This window comes from Martes martes (assembly GCF_963455335.1).
Source record: "Martes martes genome assembly, chromosome: 8".
NCBI classification, from domain to species: Eukaryota; Metazoa; Chordata; class Mammalia; order Carnivora; family Mustelidae; genus Martes; species Martes martes.
Genome location: NC_137895.1, coordinates 131193562 through 131211129, shown reverse-complemented (window position 1 = coordinate 131211129; position 17568 = coordinate 131193562). Strand labels below are relative to the sequence as shown.

The window sequence follows — 17568 nt, the reverse complement described above, 5'->3', positions numbered from 1 at the left end:
ACATTGTGAGGGGCGCGTGGGTGGCTCAGTGGGTTAAGCCTCTGCCTTGGGCTCGGGTCATGACCTCAGGATCCTGGGATTGAGCCGCGCATCCGGCTCTCTGCTCCGCAGGGAGCCTGCTTCCCCCTCTCTCTCTGCCTGCCTCTCTGCCTACTTGTGATCTCTCTCTGTCAAAGAGATAAATACAATCTTTCAAAAATAATGAACATTGTGGGCAGCAGGTCTGGGATCCTCCATTCTGACCTGTCAGGTGATGCAAATGTCAATGGTCCGTTGGTCATGTGCTCCATTGCCAGGGTGGAGACTTCCACGTAGAGACACCTGGAAAGGCCACTGGATACTTCAAGACACCACAGGATCAAGGAAAACATTATTTTCTTTTTGTTTGTAAGCATGTTTTCGGCTAGACGGGAGAAAGGAGATGCAGAAAGAGAGGTTATAGATGTAAGATACTAGTGCTAACTAAAAAGGAAAGAAGTGGTGGAGATAATCCCTAATAAAAAGGGTGTAAACGCAAAACAATCAAGACTATAGATCCACAAATAGGTCTTTTTTTAGGATTTCTTTTTTTCTTTATTTGTTTCAGGGAGCAAGATTGAGAGAGACAGAGAATGATCAGGGGGAGGGGCAAAGGCAGAGGGAGAGGTTCCTCAAACAGGCTCACTTCTGTGCCTGGAGCCTCCATGCAGGGTTCCGTCTGAAGACTCTGTCCTCGTGACCTGAGTCGAAATCAAGAGCCAGATGCTCAATCCGCCGTTCCATCCGGGTGCTCCCAGAAATTACTTTTTGAAGGGGCATAGCGAAGGGAACAAGGGAAAAGGGAAAGGCACGTTAGCTGAGAAGTCTTGGAGTTGAGAAGGAAACTCCAGAGAATTCACTTTAGATGGCTCGAGGGTATTTGCACTCGAACCACATATCCATCCTCCTCAGGGCTTTTGGACATCAAAGATACAGGTTACGTCGGTCTTCATTACTCAAGTGAGATACGGAAGCTATGGCTTTCTTTTTTTTTTAAGATAGGTAATTTTTTGATACGATAGCTGTTTCCAAAAACCCTTGAAAGACTGACATGATCTACCAAATCAAACTACTTTTGGAAACTATAGAAATACAGGATTGGTTCCCTAAATATTAAAATTTTTATTATCAGTAAGTGTGACACTAATTCTGAAATACATATTTTTTATTTTAATAAATAGAATTTTTTTAAAATTTTAATAAACTTATAATGTATTTTTATCCCTAGGAGGTACAGGTCTGTGAATCGCTACGTTTACACATTTCACAGCAGTCATCATAGCACATACCCTCCCCAATATCCATATCCCCCGTAGAATCTTTTTTTAAAAAGATTTTGGAGATTGTAATTTCTTTTAGGCTGTTTTTAGCATTCACTTGAGAGTGGGTGGCAGTATTATATTTAGAAGTTTGTGCCCAGCTAAGGATACTAGGTTGATGTCTAAAGATTGCTTATTGAAAACAAAGTTTCTTAACTTTATTTTTATAGCTTTAAATTCACAAGTATTGGTCCAATTATATTCAATGTAACTAGAAAATGCAGCTTCCCAAACCAAATATTAAAATATTTCCTATATTCTCTATGACTTTATTTTAGAGTTGTCTTTCCCAGCATTAATGGGAATCATTGAGAATTTAGTATATAGTATCATCTTCTCAACTATGTATGCATAGTCTATGTTCTTGTTTTATTATTTTTATTTTATTTTTTTAGAGAGCAAGAAAGTGGGGAGGGAGGGAGGTAAGGCAGAATGAGAGGGAGGGAGAGAACCCCAAGCAGCAGGCTTCACGCTTAGCACGGGGTCTGAAGTGGGGCTGGATCTCACGACCCTGAGATCATGACCTGAGATGAAATCAACAGCCAGACACTTACTTCACTGAGCCACCCAGATGCCCCTTATTATTATTATTATTATTATTATTATTATTATTTGAAGATTTTATTTATTTGAGAGAGATTGAGAGAAAAAGTGGGAGGAGGGGCAGAGGGAGAAGCAGACTCCCCACTGACCTGGGAGCCCGATGGAGGACTCCATCCCAGGATCCAGTCATGACCTGAGCTGAAAGCAGCCGCTTAACTGACTGAGCCACCCAGGTGCCCCCCTTCATTAATTTTGATGAATAGGTGGAATATTGGTTTTAAGGAGTACTACACCGTTTAAAAATAACATTCTCCTGATATACTCAGTCTACTGATTAACCATATCTAATGTGTGCTCTACTTAATGTACCAGTTAACTAAGGGCCTTTCATCAGTCATATGATCAGGTCGGTACTAATAAATTGTACAGTATTTTTTTCACCCCTGTAGTTTTATGTTCTTTCTTTACTTGTAGAATTAACACTATAGTTTCAAAAGATTTTCAATTATCTCCTAGAGTAGTGAACGCAGACAATAAATTCAAAGTTACTTACCTATACAAGTGACTTGTTCCTGTTACTTCCTCATGAGCTTGGTAGATCCAAGAAGCAGGACTTTTAAAACAAAGCACCCACAGGCTTCTGTAACATAGGAAGATATGGAACAGAAAAATTATAAAATAAATACATTCAACTTAAAACAGTTCATGTAGAATAATTCCCACTTGATGCCTTTTATAAAGTAACGAGCAAAATTGGTTGCTAGGGACCCAAGATTGTGTATTTACTCATTTAATATAGATTTATTCTGTACTGGCCCTGATAATTTTATATCCTCAATATTTCTAGAACCATTCTGTCGGTTCAGGTGTGCTTCATCTTTATTTTGCATCAGTGCCTTCTCATTCATCTCCCATCTTTTATTACAATGCCCCTCAGATTCATCCCTCTCCACAGCATTTAGAGTGATGTGTCTCGAATGCAAATATGACTGTGAACCATTGTTGAAAATATGTTTGTGTCCAGGTATCTTAAAATTACATATAAGGCTTTCATAATTTTGAGTTCTGCTAAGCTCTCTAACCCTTTCTACTGTCTGCCCTTTTCTCTGGCATCTGAACTGCTTTTGATGTCTTCCTCTTTGATTCCTGTATTTTAGACAGATATTTACCCTGTTGTGTGTTTCTCTCCCTTGTCTTACTGCGCCCTCTAACCCCTTTGACTCTGGCTGACCTCAGTGTTGCTGTCTCAGTTCAGGCATTATCTCTACAAAAACCATTCCTGACACCTTTTATCTACATGCTGCTTTAAACCTGGGTGCCTAGCACTTACTGGGAACTCAGTAAATAATTACTGAGTAGAATAAAGACTGTTTACACAGAGATGATTTAAGAGATTGTCCCATACAGGGCCCCTGGGGGGCTCAGTCGGTTGAGTGTCCAACTCTTGATTTTGGCTCAGGTCAAGCCCCAAGTGGGGTTCAGTGCTGGGCGTGGAGCCTGGTCAAAATTCTCTCTCCCTCTTCTCCTTCCCCCCGTCTCTCTCTTAAAAAAAGAGAAAGAGAGAGATTGTCCCATACAGTCTAGTAACAAAAGGAATATGTACACATAAAGAAGTAACTTACAGTTCGGGTGGTGAAGATGCACTAGAAAAATCTCTATGGTACTAACGTAGCCCCAAAGAAAGAGATCTATTTATCTAGGGAAGGGTAGCCTTAATCAAGGATGACTTTGTGTAGCAGTCTGTGTCCTAGAAGATGTGAAGAAATTTGTCAAGAAGTAGAGGAAAACATTTTAGGAATGTTTACATTCATCAGGGAAATACACCCATAGGAAGGTTGTACACTGATAAAGGCATAAAAAATACTAGTAATTTTGGAAACCATGAATAATGTTGTAGTTGAAGCTTAGGGTGACGTTTAAGAGGTACTGTAACAAGGTAAAGAATAGTCTGTTGTGATTTTATATCTTTCTGCTGCATTTTAAAAATTTGTTTCTGATTGTTTTGTTCATTGGTGTTAGGTGGGTGAATTTGTGAATGATTCTTTGAGATGTTTGTATGCCTTTAACCTAGTGACATTTAGTATTTCCCAAATGGTTTGTTGAAGTTTTTGATAATGAAAAGTATTTCTTAAAGTAAATATCCAGCTAAAGATTAAGTTTAATTTAAACTCTTAATTGATAAGATGTTGTTTTCTATTTTTATGAAGGTTATAGCTTTTATCTAACCAGTCTAATTTGTCTATTTTAATAAAATATATAGATTTTTCAGCAGAACTAGACTTAGAAATGACAACAGAAAAAGAGGAAGAAAGTCTTAATGAAAGTGAAAATAAACACCTGCAGGTATATACAAATTTAAACTTAAATTTCCAATTTTATATTGTTTTTCCTGCTTTAAGAATGTAACGTAGCTCAAATGAAATTATCTTCTGAACAAAATGTATTGAAGTTGATCGATTATAATTTAGTATTTAGTTTTTGTAAAATTTTACAAGTTACCATATTTAAAATATTGTTAGAATTTATAGTAGCTTGTAGTTAAACTTCATCCTTGGAATTGGACCAAAAAAATTCCTGAATATTGTTTGCTTCTTCCATTTTTGTAAGTTTTTACATGCTAAAAAGTTGACATCAAATACTGAACCATATGTTTAAGCAGTTGAAATTAAGTGCAGTATAACAATTATGACTATTGACTTAGATTCATGTAGAAGGAGTGGTTCTTAATGTGCAGTTCTCAGTGGTTCAAAACGTGCAGTTCTGTATTGTCAGTCACTAATGCCAAGATTAAAGATTTATTTTGTCTTGTGATCTCTGTGTAGTTGACTTCAGAGAGTAGGATCATAAAATGAACACAATTGCCTATTGTAGAATCAAACCTTCCAGGATGGGACCTTTGTATTTGGGTAATAAACAGGAACGTTTTCAGTTATTTCATTTCCATATAGGGAATCTGTAAATATTATTCGCATTTTTCTTATCCACTCTCAGTGGACGTTACAATAGCTGGATACAGGCAGATAATTTATAGTGATGTATAACACTATCATAGTATATAATTTGAATTAAAATTTAGGAATTTATTTTTCTTTCTGATTGATGTTTATTGATTTTGGCTCCTAATAATAAGTTTGTCTATTCTCTAGTTATTAATCTTTAAAAAAATTCTCAAATGCACTATTGGGGTCACTGTTTAAGGTATGGTAAGATAAAATGGTTTTAAGTTTATAACATTGAAAATCATCTAATTCATTTTTTGGTAGATGTGACATGTAATGAATTGTTTAGTTTAAAAAAACTGACAAAGTTAAGTTTATGGATTTGTGTTTTTCTTCTGTCTCAGGCTAGGGCAAGTTATTTTCGCTTCTTAGTTACAATCCAGTGACTTGGGAGCAGCTTAACATAGATTAAGACATTTAACAGTTAAATTTTAATTATTTTCTAATTTTTTCTTTGTCCATACTTGATTACTTAAGGATAAAGTTATTTTACAAACATGTATGCCAACAGAAAGGACATCTGAAAATGAAACACAGCAATTTAACTTTTATATCTGTCAAAAATGGCTCAAGAACCAGGAATGAATAAGGAATGTGATAGAGAGGATGATAGATTTTTATATTCAGAACATCCCTCTGTTCAAAAGTGTGAGGACATGTGGACCAAACAAGACAAATTAGAGTGGAAAAATAAGTTAAAACTCATCACCAGAGAGTTAAAGCAGAAGTTTGGTGAAATTTGTGGAAAAAAAAAAATTACTGCTTATCCTAAGGAAGATTCACTACATGGTCACTTTAAAGAAGGAGCAAACTTAATGGAAATACCTTCTAATTTGACAAATGATAGACTTGATTGTGAGAAAAAAGATGCATTTGCATCTTTGAACAGAAAGAGTCTAGACTTGAAAATGTCGTTCTTTCTCATTCATCCTCAGATCATAGTTGCCAGTCATCTTCTGATCTTTCCTTAAGTGAAAATAAATCAGACTCTGAAAATGATAACAAATCAGACTTTGAGCATATTTTTAACAAAAATGACAGTTTTGATAGTGACATAGAAAATAAAAAAGTAAGGAACCCAGGGGTTACGTTTGAAGGGAAAGAAGACCAGGAGTTTGACATGCAAATGGCAAAAAGTATAAACCAAACTAGTTATTTTAAAGATTTTATTTACTTGTCAGAGAGAGAGAGAGAGAGAGAGAGAGAGAGACAGCATGTGCACACAAGCAGGGGGAAGTCCTGGCAGAAGCAGCAGGCCTGAACTCTGTCCCAGGACTCTGGGATCATGACCTGAGCCCAAGGCAGATACTTAGCCAACAAGGTATCCACGTGTCCCAATTCCTCTCTTTTTATTGACACAGAAATGAAGCAGAATTTATAAAAATTGCAGTTACTTGTAATGATAAGCACAAAATATTTTTATCAATTAAAATTAGGACAAACTAAGAGTCAAATGATATAATTAATGAAAAAAGTTCTGGGATGCCTGGGTGGCTCAGTTGGTTAGGAGCCTGCCTTTGGCTTGGGTCATGATCCCAGGGTCCTGGGATGGGGTCCTGCATTGGGCTCCCTGCTCAGGAGGGAGCCTGCTTCTCCCATTGCTGGCACCTCCTCCTGCTTGTGCGCTCTCTCTCTCTGATGAATAAATAAATAAATAAAATCTTTAAACATGTATAATTAATGAAAAAAGTTCATTTTAATGAATAAACTAGTAACGATTATCCTTCTTATCAAACTTCCATTAAAGATTGAAGAAACGGAGAAGCACCAAAATGATGAAATGGCAGTATTAGAAAGCGTATATGCTTCTGCTGCTGCTGGACTAATGCATCAAAGAGGGAGTGGAAAAACTGATAACAACCTATGTCCTATTATGGAAAATGAAGAATCTGATGGGTAAGCCTATAGCAATGCTTAAATAGTAGGTAATTATTATTTTCCTATAAAACAAATTCTAGTTGGAGCTAACATTCATGATTAACAAATTTTATGTTTTTTAGTAAGGCTATTTCATCTTGGGTGCTAATCAGAAAAATTTAAATAATGAGATACCATTTTTTGCTATCATAGTGATACATATTTTATTAAAAAATTAACAACCAAAGTTAGCAAATGTGAAGAAAAGGGCATTCTTATACACTGTTGTTAAATAAAATTGGTAAAGCCCTTCCGAAGGGTGATTTAGCAGTGTGTTTCAAAAATTTTATATATTCTGACCTCTTATCCCAAGAACTTCATTGCTAGGACTAGATCCTATAGGAAAACATGACTTGTGTAAACACACACACACACACACACACACACATTCTAAGGACATTTATTATACATTTATATATATATATAAAATATGACATATGTTAAGGATATTTATTATAGCATTATTTTCATATAAAAAGTTGGAGATAGTCTAAGTATCTGTCAATAGGGAAGTAAACTTTCACCCCTGTAAAACAATGTAGTACGCGACTGTTTGAAAAAATGAGTTTAGGTCTACAAGGTACTGATTGTTTAACAAAGTATATTTAAAGTTTTTGGTTTGATGTCATGTTTTATGCAAATTTTAGAATACTTTTATTTACTTATTTATTTTTCTACCCCAGCATTTCTTTTTCTTTTTCTTTTTTTTTTAATTACGCTATGGTAGTCACCATACAGTACATCATTAGTTTTTGATGTAGTGTTCTGTGATTCGTTGTTTGTGTATAACACCCAGTGCTCCATGCAATACATGCCCTACTTAATACCCATCATTGGGCTCACTCAACTCCCCCACCCCATTCCCCTTTAAAACCCTCAGTTTGATTCCCAGAGTCCATAGTGTCTCATGGTTCATCTCCCCCTCTTATTTTCCCCCCTTCATTTTTCCCTTCCTTCTAATTCCTCCATGCTATTCCTTATGTTCCACAAATAAGTGAAACCATGTCGTAATTGTCTTTCTCTGCTTGACTTATTTCCCTCAGCATAATCTCCTTCAGTTCCATCACGTTGATGCAGATGTTGGTATTCATCCTTTTTGATGGCTGAGGAATATTCCATTGTATATATGGACCGTATCTTCTTTATCCATTCATCTGTTGAAGGTTACCTCTGCTCCTTCCACAGTTTGGCTATTGTAGACATTGCTGCTATGAACATTGGGATGCATATGGCCCTTCTTTTCACTACATCTGTATCTTTGGGGTAAATACCCAGTAATGCAATTGCTGGGTCTTAGGGTAGCTCTGTTTTTATATATATATATATATATATATATATATATATATACACATATATGTGTGTGTGTATATATGTATATATATATTTACATTATATATATTATATATATATTATATATATATATTTAGATTTTTATTTATTTATTTGACAGAGAGAGATCCCAAGTAGGCAGAGAGGCAGGCAGAGAGAGAGAGGAGGAAGCAGGCTCCCTGCCGAGCAGGGAGCCCGATGCAGGACTTGATCCCAGGACCCTGAGATCATGACCTGAGCCGAAGGCAGAGGACCAACCCACTGAGCCACCCAGGCGCCCTGTTTTTAACTTTTTGAGGAACCTCCACACTATTTTCCAAAGCAGCTGCACCAACTTGCATTCCCAACAGTGTAACAGGTTTCCTCTTTCTCACATTCTCTCCAACATTTGTTGTTTCCTGTCCTGTTAATTTTGGGCATTCTAACTGGTGTAAGTTGGTATCTCAATGTAGTTTTGATTTGAATTTCCCGATGGCTAATGATGATGAACATTTTTTCATGTGTCCGTTAGCCATTTGTATGTCTTCTTTGGAGAAGTGTCTGTTCATGTCTTCTGCCCACTTTTTAATATAATTTTTTTATTTTTTATTAACATATAATGTATTATTAGCCCCAGGGGTACAGGTCTGTGAATCACCAGGTTTACACACTTCATAGTACTCACTATAGCATATACCTTCCCCAATGTCCATAACCCAACCACCCTCTCCCTACCCCTCTCCCCCCAGCAACCATCACTTTGTTTTGTGAGATTAAGAGTCTCTTATGGTTTGTCTCGCTCCCGATCCCATCTTGTTTCATTTATTTCTTTCCTACCCCCCAAGTCCCCCATGTTGCCTCTCAACTTCCTCATATCAGGGAGATCATATGATTGTTGTCTTTCTCTGATTGACTTATTTCACTCAGCATAATACCCTCTAGTTCTATCCATGTCATCACAAATGGCAAGATTTCATTTCTTTTGATGGCTGCATACTATTCCATTATATATATATATATATATATATATATATATATATATACACACACACATATATATATGTATATGTATATATATGTATATATGTGTGTGTGTGTGTGTGTGTATACCCCGCATCATCTTTATCCATTCATCTGTTGATGGACATCGAGGTTCTTTCCATTGTTTGGCTATTGTGGACATTGCTGCTATAAACATTCAGGTGCCCATGCCCCTTCGGATCACTACATATGTATCTTTAGGGTAAATACCCCGTAGTGCGATTGCTGGGTCATAAGGTAGCTCTATTTTCCACTTTTTTGAGGAATCTCCATGCTGCTTTCCAGAGTGGTTGCACCAGCTTGCATTCCCACCAACAGTGTAGGAGGGTTCCCCTCTCTTCGCATCCTCGCCAGGATTTGTCATTTCCTGACTTGTTAATTTTAGCCATTCTGACTGGTGTGAGGTGGTATCTCATTGTGGTTTTGATCTGTATTTCCCTGATGCTGAGTGATGTGGAGCACTTTTTCATGTGTCTGTTGTTCTGCACATTTTTTGACTTGATTATTTGTTTTTTGGGTGTGAAGTTTGGGAAGTACTTTATAGATCTTGGATACCAGCCTCTTGGATATAAAGTACTTTATAGATCTTGGATACCAGCCTTTTATCTGTAGTGTCAGTTGCGAATATGTTCTCCCATTCCGTGGGTTGTCTCTTTGTTTTGTTGACTGTTTCCTTTGCTGTGCAGAAGCTTTTTATCTTGAGGAAATCCCAAAAGTTCATTTTCACTTTTGTTTCCCTTGCCTTTGGAGACATGTCTTGAAAGAAGTTGCTGTGGCTGATGTCGAAGAGGTTACTACCTATGTGCTGCTCTAGGATTTTGATGGATTCCTGTCTCACATTGAGGTCTTTCATCCATTTAGAATTTATCTTTGTGTATGGTGTAGGAGAATGGTCGAGTTTTGTGAAAAATGGAATACTTTTAAAATCTGCTGTGTTGCAAAAGGAAGTTACCTGCTATACTGGCACTCTTATTACCAACAAAATTGCTAGTCACTAGGTTTTGGTTTTGGTTCCTAATGCATGAGTGCTCAAATGTTGGACCCTCAAATTGATCTGAGTATTACCAAGAGATTTCATATAGCAACTTGTCCCATGTTCTATACAAACATTTGATTTGATCCCTGTGCTATAAACCAAGATGTTGCTAATGCGTTGAATCTTCTTCTTAAGGTACCATGCACGCGTGCTATTATCCTTCCTTTTTTACAAAAATTAATTTATTTTATTTTTAATTTTTTAATTTATTATTATTTTTTAAATAAACATATAATGTATTTTTATCCCCAGGAGTACATGTCTGTGAATTGCCAGATTTACACACTTCACCGCACTCACCATAGCACATACCCTCCCCAAGGTCCATAACCCCACCCCCCTCTCCCTCCCCCCACCCCAGCATATTATCCTTCCTTTTTAAAGAGAATCTATTTCTACATGCGCCTCACCAAAATTTTCAATAGTGACTTCATATTATAGAATTTATGAGAATTCAGTTTACAAAATAGGAATATTTTCTACATTCTAAACCCCTTGTACTTTCCTTACAGAATTTTAATATGACTAATGATTTTGGATAGTAGAAGATATCCTAGAGTTAGATGATTTTTATCAAGCATGAAATACTGCTGTTGGAACTTAGAGTTTTTCTGTGGTCTTTCTAAGCATGAGAAAAATGATAATCAGTTTATATAATATTATATATCTAGGAAATTTTTAAAGAGTCTTTTGCTTGTATAATTTCCTGAATTATTTAATGCTTTGGTTTGGCTTTTTAAAAAGATTTTATTTGTTTATATTAGAGAGAGAGTGGGGGGTGAGGTGCAGTGGTGGGGAGAGGGACAAGCGGGCTTGGCACTGAGAGTAGAGCCCTGTGCAGGGCTTGATCCCACAACCCTGAGATCATGGCCTGAGCCAAAACCAAGAGTCGAAGACTTAACTGGCTAAGCCACTCAGGCGTCCCCTTGGTCAGGCACATAAAAAAAAAAATTAGTGCTACATGTATTTAATTTAAAAAATTTCAAAATATTACAAAAATACTACATCATCTTTGTGTAAGGATTGAACTAAACAAGAAAATTGAGTCATCTGTGACTGTGGCTTCCACTTTGCTATGAAATCCTTAAAAGAACCACGTACACTCAGTGATCCTTACTTCCCTCCCATTCACTCTTGAATTCTTACTAGTAATTTTCACTCCCATTACTCCAAAATTGATTTTCAAAGGTTACCACTGATTTTCATTTTAATAAATCTAGACATAATTTCTTAGATCTCTCCTTTTTTAACCTATCAGCAATATTTGACCCATTGGAAAACTCTCTTCTCCAAAATTCTGTCTTCATGTAGCTTTCAGAATATCACTCACTCACCTGGTTTCCCCCTGCCTTTCTAGTCTGTACATCTCAGCCTGATTTGCTTCTTTCTCCTCATTCTCCTGATTCTCCTTCCAGGAATCAGTCCTTGATTTTCCTTGTCTTGACTTTTACTATCTTTTTTTTTTTTTTAATTTACTTATTTGTTAGAGAGAGAGCGAGCGAGCACAGGCAGACAGAGTGGCAGGCAGAGGCAGAGGGAGAAGCAGGCTCCCCGCGGAGCAAGGAGCCCGATGTGGGACTCGATCCCAGGACGCTGGGATCATGACCCAAGCCGAAGGCAGCTGCCCAACCAACTGAGCCACCCAGGCGTCCCATTGACTTTTACTATCTTGTATATTCTAATGATCCTCAAGTTTGTATCTCCAGCCCACATCTCTCTGTGGAATTCCAGACTTACATATAAAACCACCTATTTGATATTTTGGGGGATAGTTATTGGGTATTGCAAACTTAACATGCCCAAAATTGAACTACTGATATTCTTTCTTATACCTGCCTTTCTTATCTTTCCTAATTAAGTTAATGACAATTCTAGTTGCTCTGCCAAAAAACTTGGTATCATCTTTGACTCCTGTCTTTTTCTTTTTCATACATGCCCCATCTAATCTGTCAGCCAATCTTGTCAGGTCTTCCTTCAAAATATAATCAGAAGCCAAACACATCCTCCATGACCAAGCCACTGTCATCTGTTGTCTGTATCGGTGTAATAATTAACTAATTGGTCTTCTTGTTTGTTCGTTCTTTTGCCTTTTCTTTTCCCATTAATTCTAAACACAGTGGATCTTTTAAAACATAAGTCAGAGTATGTCTTCCTCTGCTCAAACCCCAGTTGCCTCCCATTTCGCTCAGAGTATGTGCCGAAGTTCTTTCTAACACCTACAAGGCCTTGTGTGATCTATTCATCTCAGGTCTCTCCCTATTGCTTACTACCTCTCCTTGATTTGAACTCCTATTTTCTGTCCTTTTCACTCTGCTGAGGTACACTGAATGTTTCACTTTTTTTTTTTTTTTTCTCACTATAAACACTTTGAGCTTACCTCTCTACTTCCTGTTGACTCTGTCTGGAGTGCTTTTCCCATCAATAATACTCTTATGGCTTGCTTGCTCCTTGCTCCTTCCTTTTTTTTTTTTAATTTAATTTTTGCTTAAAAATTAATTAAATTAATTTAATTAAATTAATTAAAATTTTCGGGGTGCCTGGGTGGCTCAGTGGGTTGAGTCTCTGCCTTCAGCTCAGGTCATGATGCGGGGGTCCTGGGATCAAGCCCTGCATCGGGCTCTCTGCTCGGTGGGGGGCCTGCTCCGCCGCCCCCCACCCCCGCCCCGCTGCCTGCCTCTCTGCCTACTTGTCATCTCTCTCTCTGTCAAATAAATAAATAAAATCTTAAAAAAAATTAAGGCCTTTCTCGGTTATCCCGATTTCTTGGTTATCCTATATTTTGGGAAATATCCTGATTTCTTGGTTATTCTATAGCACATCAAAATTTGATTTCTCTGCTTTAGTTTTTCTCCTCTACTACTGGCTATTTTGCCTGTGTAGTTTATTGTTTTTTGTGTTTACTTCACTCATGAATAGGATTTTTATCTGTTCATTGCCATGTTCTCAGTGCCTAGAAAATGTTCTAGCATATATAGTTCTATTCAATAAATGTTTATTGAGTGAATGGGGTTTAACCTGCATGTATTGTTTTTAACATAATGCTGATTCTCACTTAAACAAAAGGAAAGTTTGACATGGGTCCCTTCTGACAATTTAACTTGTCAGTTGTATGCATTTTTTTTTTAATTTTTTGGGGGCCCAATATTGTGGTTACTTGCTACTTATTCTTTTACTGGTATTTATGTTAGCTTTAATTATAGTAAAATGGATCAAAGGAATCACAAACTTCATTTATATTTTATTAGGGAAAATGAAATATGATTGTAAATTATTATAAGATTTTAACAATTCTTGCAAAAGGATTATGGGCCCTCAATATGTAAACTAAGAAGATGAAGCTGGAATTTATTGCCTACTAGTAAGAGAGAACTATGCTGGTCAGTCTTTTCTGACAGAGCCGTCTGCTATTCTTATATAGGGTTTTGGGAAGAGTAGAGTTTAAGGTTTGGGGGGCTTTCAGAGAATTAAGTGGTTTGTCATCATCTGAAACACCATGGTAATTTGGGTGAGACTGTTGGTTGGTTGGTTGGCACTCGAGGCATGTGTATTGGAGTGATTTTGTTCCATATTGGCTTTCTTTTAGAAAGGAGGAGCTGACATTGCCTGATTGGTGAGTGAGGCCAGTAGGCATTGATCAATTACACGCATTTAAAACTGCATATGGTGGCTTCTTGTTACTATGGCTTCCTATTCCTATTTGGGTTCCCCCCACCCTAAGTTTGAGGCGACTTTAACTAGATTTTTTCTATTTAAAAGTTGCTTCTATCAACTGTGTTCAAAATGAAAGCTATTTCATATTCTGTAATTATAGATTTATTTTTGAAATTTAGGTCGAGAGAGATTGTTCAATAATTGCTTTCAGGAAGATCCTTCTTTTTTGGATGTTAAATTTTAACTAGAATAGTTATCTGTTTAACAGTTTTAAAACAGTAATTGCTAGCTTTGTTTTTGTTTTCAGTGCTCTGAGGGGCTCATGTTCAATTCCTAAATTAATCATCTCTTGTGGGAAATTTAGTCTTTTTGTGAGTTTAGGTAGCTATATGCTAATAATATTCTCTTGCATGCATTTAGTCCATGAAAAAGTAATTATAATTTTGTATTAGTAAATCTAGCTTTTTATGTTAGGATTAAATAGTAAGGTAAAAGTATACAAAAGTTACCAAATCATTTTCTTTAAGAAAATTAAGAAGAAATTATTTGTGTGAGAGAGAGTATGAGCAGGAGGGAGGGACAAAGGGAGAGGGCGAAGCTCAGCGGGGAGCCTGATTTGGGGTTCGATCCCAGGACCTGGAGATCATGACCTGAGCTGAAGGCAGACCTTATCCGACTGAGCCATCCAGGCACCCTCAAATAATTTTATTTTCAAACAAAATTAATCAGATTATTGCTATTTTTGACATGTGAGTATTGTTGAATTTTGTCCAGATTTTTTGAGGTATAATTGACAGATAACTGTGTAGGTGTAAGGTATACCTGTATTACTTTAATACTCTTTTATATTGTCAAATGATAATAGTGTTAATAACTCTATCACCTCGCATAATTATCATTTCTTTTTTAGCAACTCTTTTAGTAACTTTCAAATATGTAACAGTATTATTAACTGTAATCACCATTCTGTACATTAGACCCTCAGATCTTACTAATCTTGTAATGGGAAGTTTGTACCCTTTAGCCAATATCTATCCATTTCCCTCAGCCTCCTACCCCTGGCAACCACAAGTCTATAAATGTGTTTTTTTCAAGATTCCGTGTGTAAGATTATAGAGTATTTGTCTTTTTGGATGACTTCCTTCACTTAGCTTAATTCCCTCAAGGTTCATTCATGCTGTCGCAGATGGCAGGGTTTCCCTCTTTTTTTTGTGGCTAAAAATATTCCATTGTAAATATATACCACATTTTTTTAATTAAATTTTTTATTTATTTTCAGCGTAACAGTATTCATTGTTTTTTCACCACACCCAGTGCTCCATGCAATCTGTGCCCTCCCTAATACCCACCACCTGGTTCCCCCAACCTCACACCCCCCTGCCCGTTTAAAACCCTCAGGTTGTTTTTCAGAGTCCATAGTCTCTCATGGTTCACCTCCCCTTCCAATTTCCCTCAACTCCCTTCTCCTATATATATATACACCACATTTTTAAATCCGTGGATCCCCTGATGGGCATGTAGGTTGTTTCCATGTCTTGGCTGTTGTAAATAATGCTGCAGTAAACATAGAGGCGCAGGTACTTCTTTGAGATACTGATTCATTTCTGTCAGAATGTTCCCAGAAATAGGATTACTGGATATTCTGATAGTTCTATTTTTAGTTTCTTGAGGAACCTCCACACTGTTTTGCATAGTGGCTGTACCAGTTTACAGTCCTGTGACAGTGTGTAAGGATTCCCTTTTCTGTACATCTTTGCCAGTGGTATCTCTTCCCTTTTTGTTGTAAGCCATTTTATTAGGTGTGAGGTGATCGATATATCATTATGGTTTTGATCTGCATTTCCCTGATGAATAGTGATGTCGAGCCCATTTTTTGGTCCTGTTGGCCATTTGAATATCTTCTGAGGAGAGCTGTCTATTAAGATGCCTTGCCCAGTTTTTAATTGTATTTGGTTTTTTGCTGTTGAATTTTATGAATTTCTTATATACTTTACATATTAACCTTTTTTCAGATAGTGTGGTTTGCACATATTTTCATCCATTCTGTAGGTTGCTTTTTCATTATGTTACTTGTTTCTGCTTTGTTTTTTAGATAAATTCAACTTAGTTAACATATATTGTATTACTAGTTTCAGGGGTAGACTTTAGTGATTCATCACCTGCATGTAACACCCAGTGCTCATCACAAGTGCCCTCCCTAATGCCCACCGCACAGTTAGACCATCTTCCCGTCACCTCCCCTCCAGCAACCCTGTTTGTTTCCTCTAGTTAAGAGTCCCTTATGGTTTGCTTCCATCTCTGTTTTTATCTTATTTTTTCCTTTCCTTCCCCTATATATTCAACGTAAATGGAACTAGAGTGTTGCTCGTTTCTTTTGCCGTGCAGAAACATTGCTTGTTCCACCGATTCTGCTTTTGTTGCTTGTACTTTTGATGTCACATCCAAAATCATTGCCAACATCAATGTCAGGGAGCTTTCCCCCGTTTTCTTGTAGGAGTTTTATGGTTTAAGGTTATATATTTAAGTCTTTAATCCAGTTTGGGTTAATTTTTGTGAGTGGTGTAAGTTAGGGGTCCGGTTTCATTCTCTGCATGTGAATATCCAGTTTTCTCAGGATCATTTATTGAAGAGATTATCTTTTCTTCCTTGAGTGTGCTCAGCTCCCTTATCAAATTTTAGTTGACTGTATCCATGGGTTTATTGTCCGGTTCTTGATTCTGTTTCTTTGCGTTTTGTGTTTTTTTTTGTTGTTGTTTTGTTTTTATGAATGGTCATCCTATTTTGATTATTGTACCTTTGTAACAGTTCGAAAACAGGAAGTGTGATGCTTCCAGCTTTGTTCTTTCCTGGACTGATTTGCTTATTTGGGGTGTTTTTTGTTCTATATAAATTTAAGTATTCTTTTTCCTATTTCTCTGAAAAATGTCACTGGAATTTTGACAGGGATTGCATTGAATCTACAGATGGCTTTGAGTCACGTGGATATTTAATGTTGATTTCTCTAATCCATGAATAATGAGATATCTTCCTATTTGTGTGTCTGATGTTTCTTTTATCAAAGTCTCATAGATTTTAGTGTACATATCTTTCACCTCCTTGGTTAAGTTTATTCCTAAGTATTTTGTTCTTTTTGATGCTTTTGTGAATGGTATTTTTAAATTTCTTTTTCAGATTTTTTTGGTTAATGTATAGAAATGTAACAGATTTGTATATGTGGATATTGTATCCTTCATCTTTGCTAGTTCTAACAGCTTTTTGGTGGTGTCTTCAGGATTTTCTATATGTAAGATCATATCCTCTGCAGACAAAGACAGTTTGATTTCTTCTTTTCTGATCTGGATGCCTTTCATTTCTTTATCTAGTCTGATGTTTAATACGAGTGGTAAGGTGGGCGCCTTTGTCTTATTCTTGAACTTAGAGGAAAAACTTTCAGTGTTTTGCCACTGAGTATGATGTTAGCTGTGGGTTTTTCATATGTGGTCTTAGTTATGTTCAGGTATGATACTTTGGTACCCACTTTTTTGAGAGTGTTTATCATGAAAAGATGTTGAATTTTGTCAAATGCTTTTTCTGCACATATTGAGATGATCATGTAATTTTTTTCCCATTCTGTTAATGTGTATCAAACTTACTGATTTGATTTGATTGATTTCTATAGGATAATTTTGCTCAATAAAGTATTCTTGGTTGGCAGTTCTTTTCTCTCAGCATTTTTTTTTTTAAACTTTTATTTATT

General features: G+C 36.6%; 1 protein-coding gene across 6 annotated transcripts in view; it reads left to right on the top strand.

Moving 5' to 3' along the window:
* LOC308347275 (ankyrin repeat domain-containing protein 26-like) overlaps positions 1-17568 on the top strand; it is a 135925-nt gene that overhangs the window by 70637 nt on the left and 47720 nt on the right. For all 6 annotated transcript variants that reach the window (XM_080810521.1, XM_080810520.1, XM_080810523.1 and 3 more), the window contains exons 9-10: positions 4141-4223; positions 6627-6775. In XM_080810521.1, coding sequence (XP_080666647.1) covers positions 4141-4223; positions 6627-6775 — 232 coding nt within the window. The remainder of the gene's footprint in view (positions 1-4140; positions 4224-6626; positions 6776-17568) is intronic.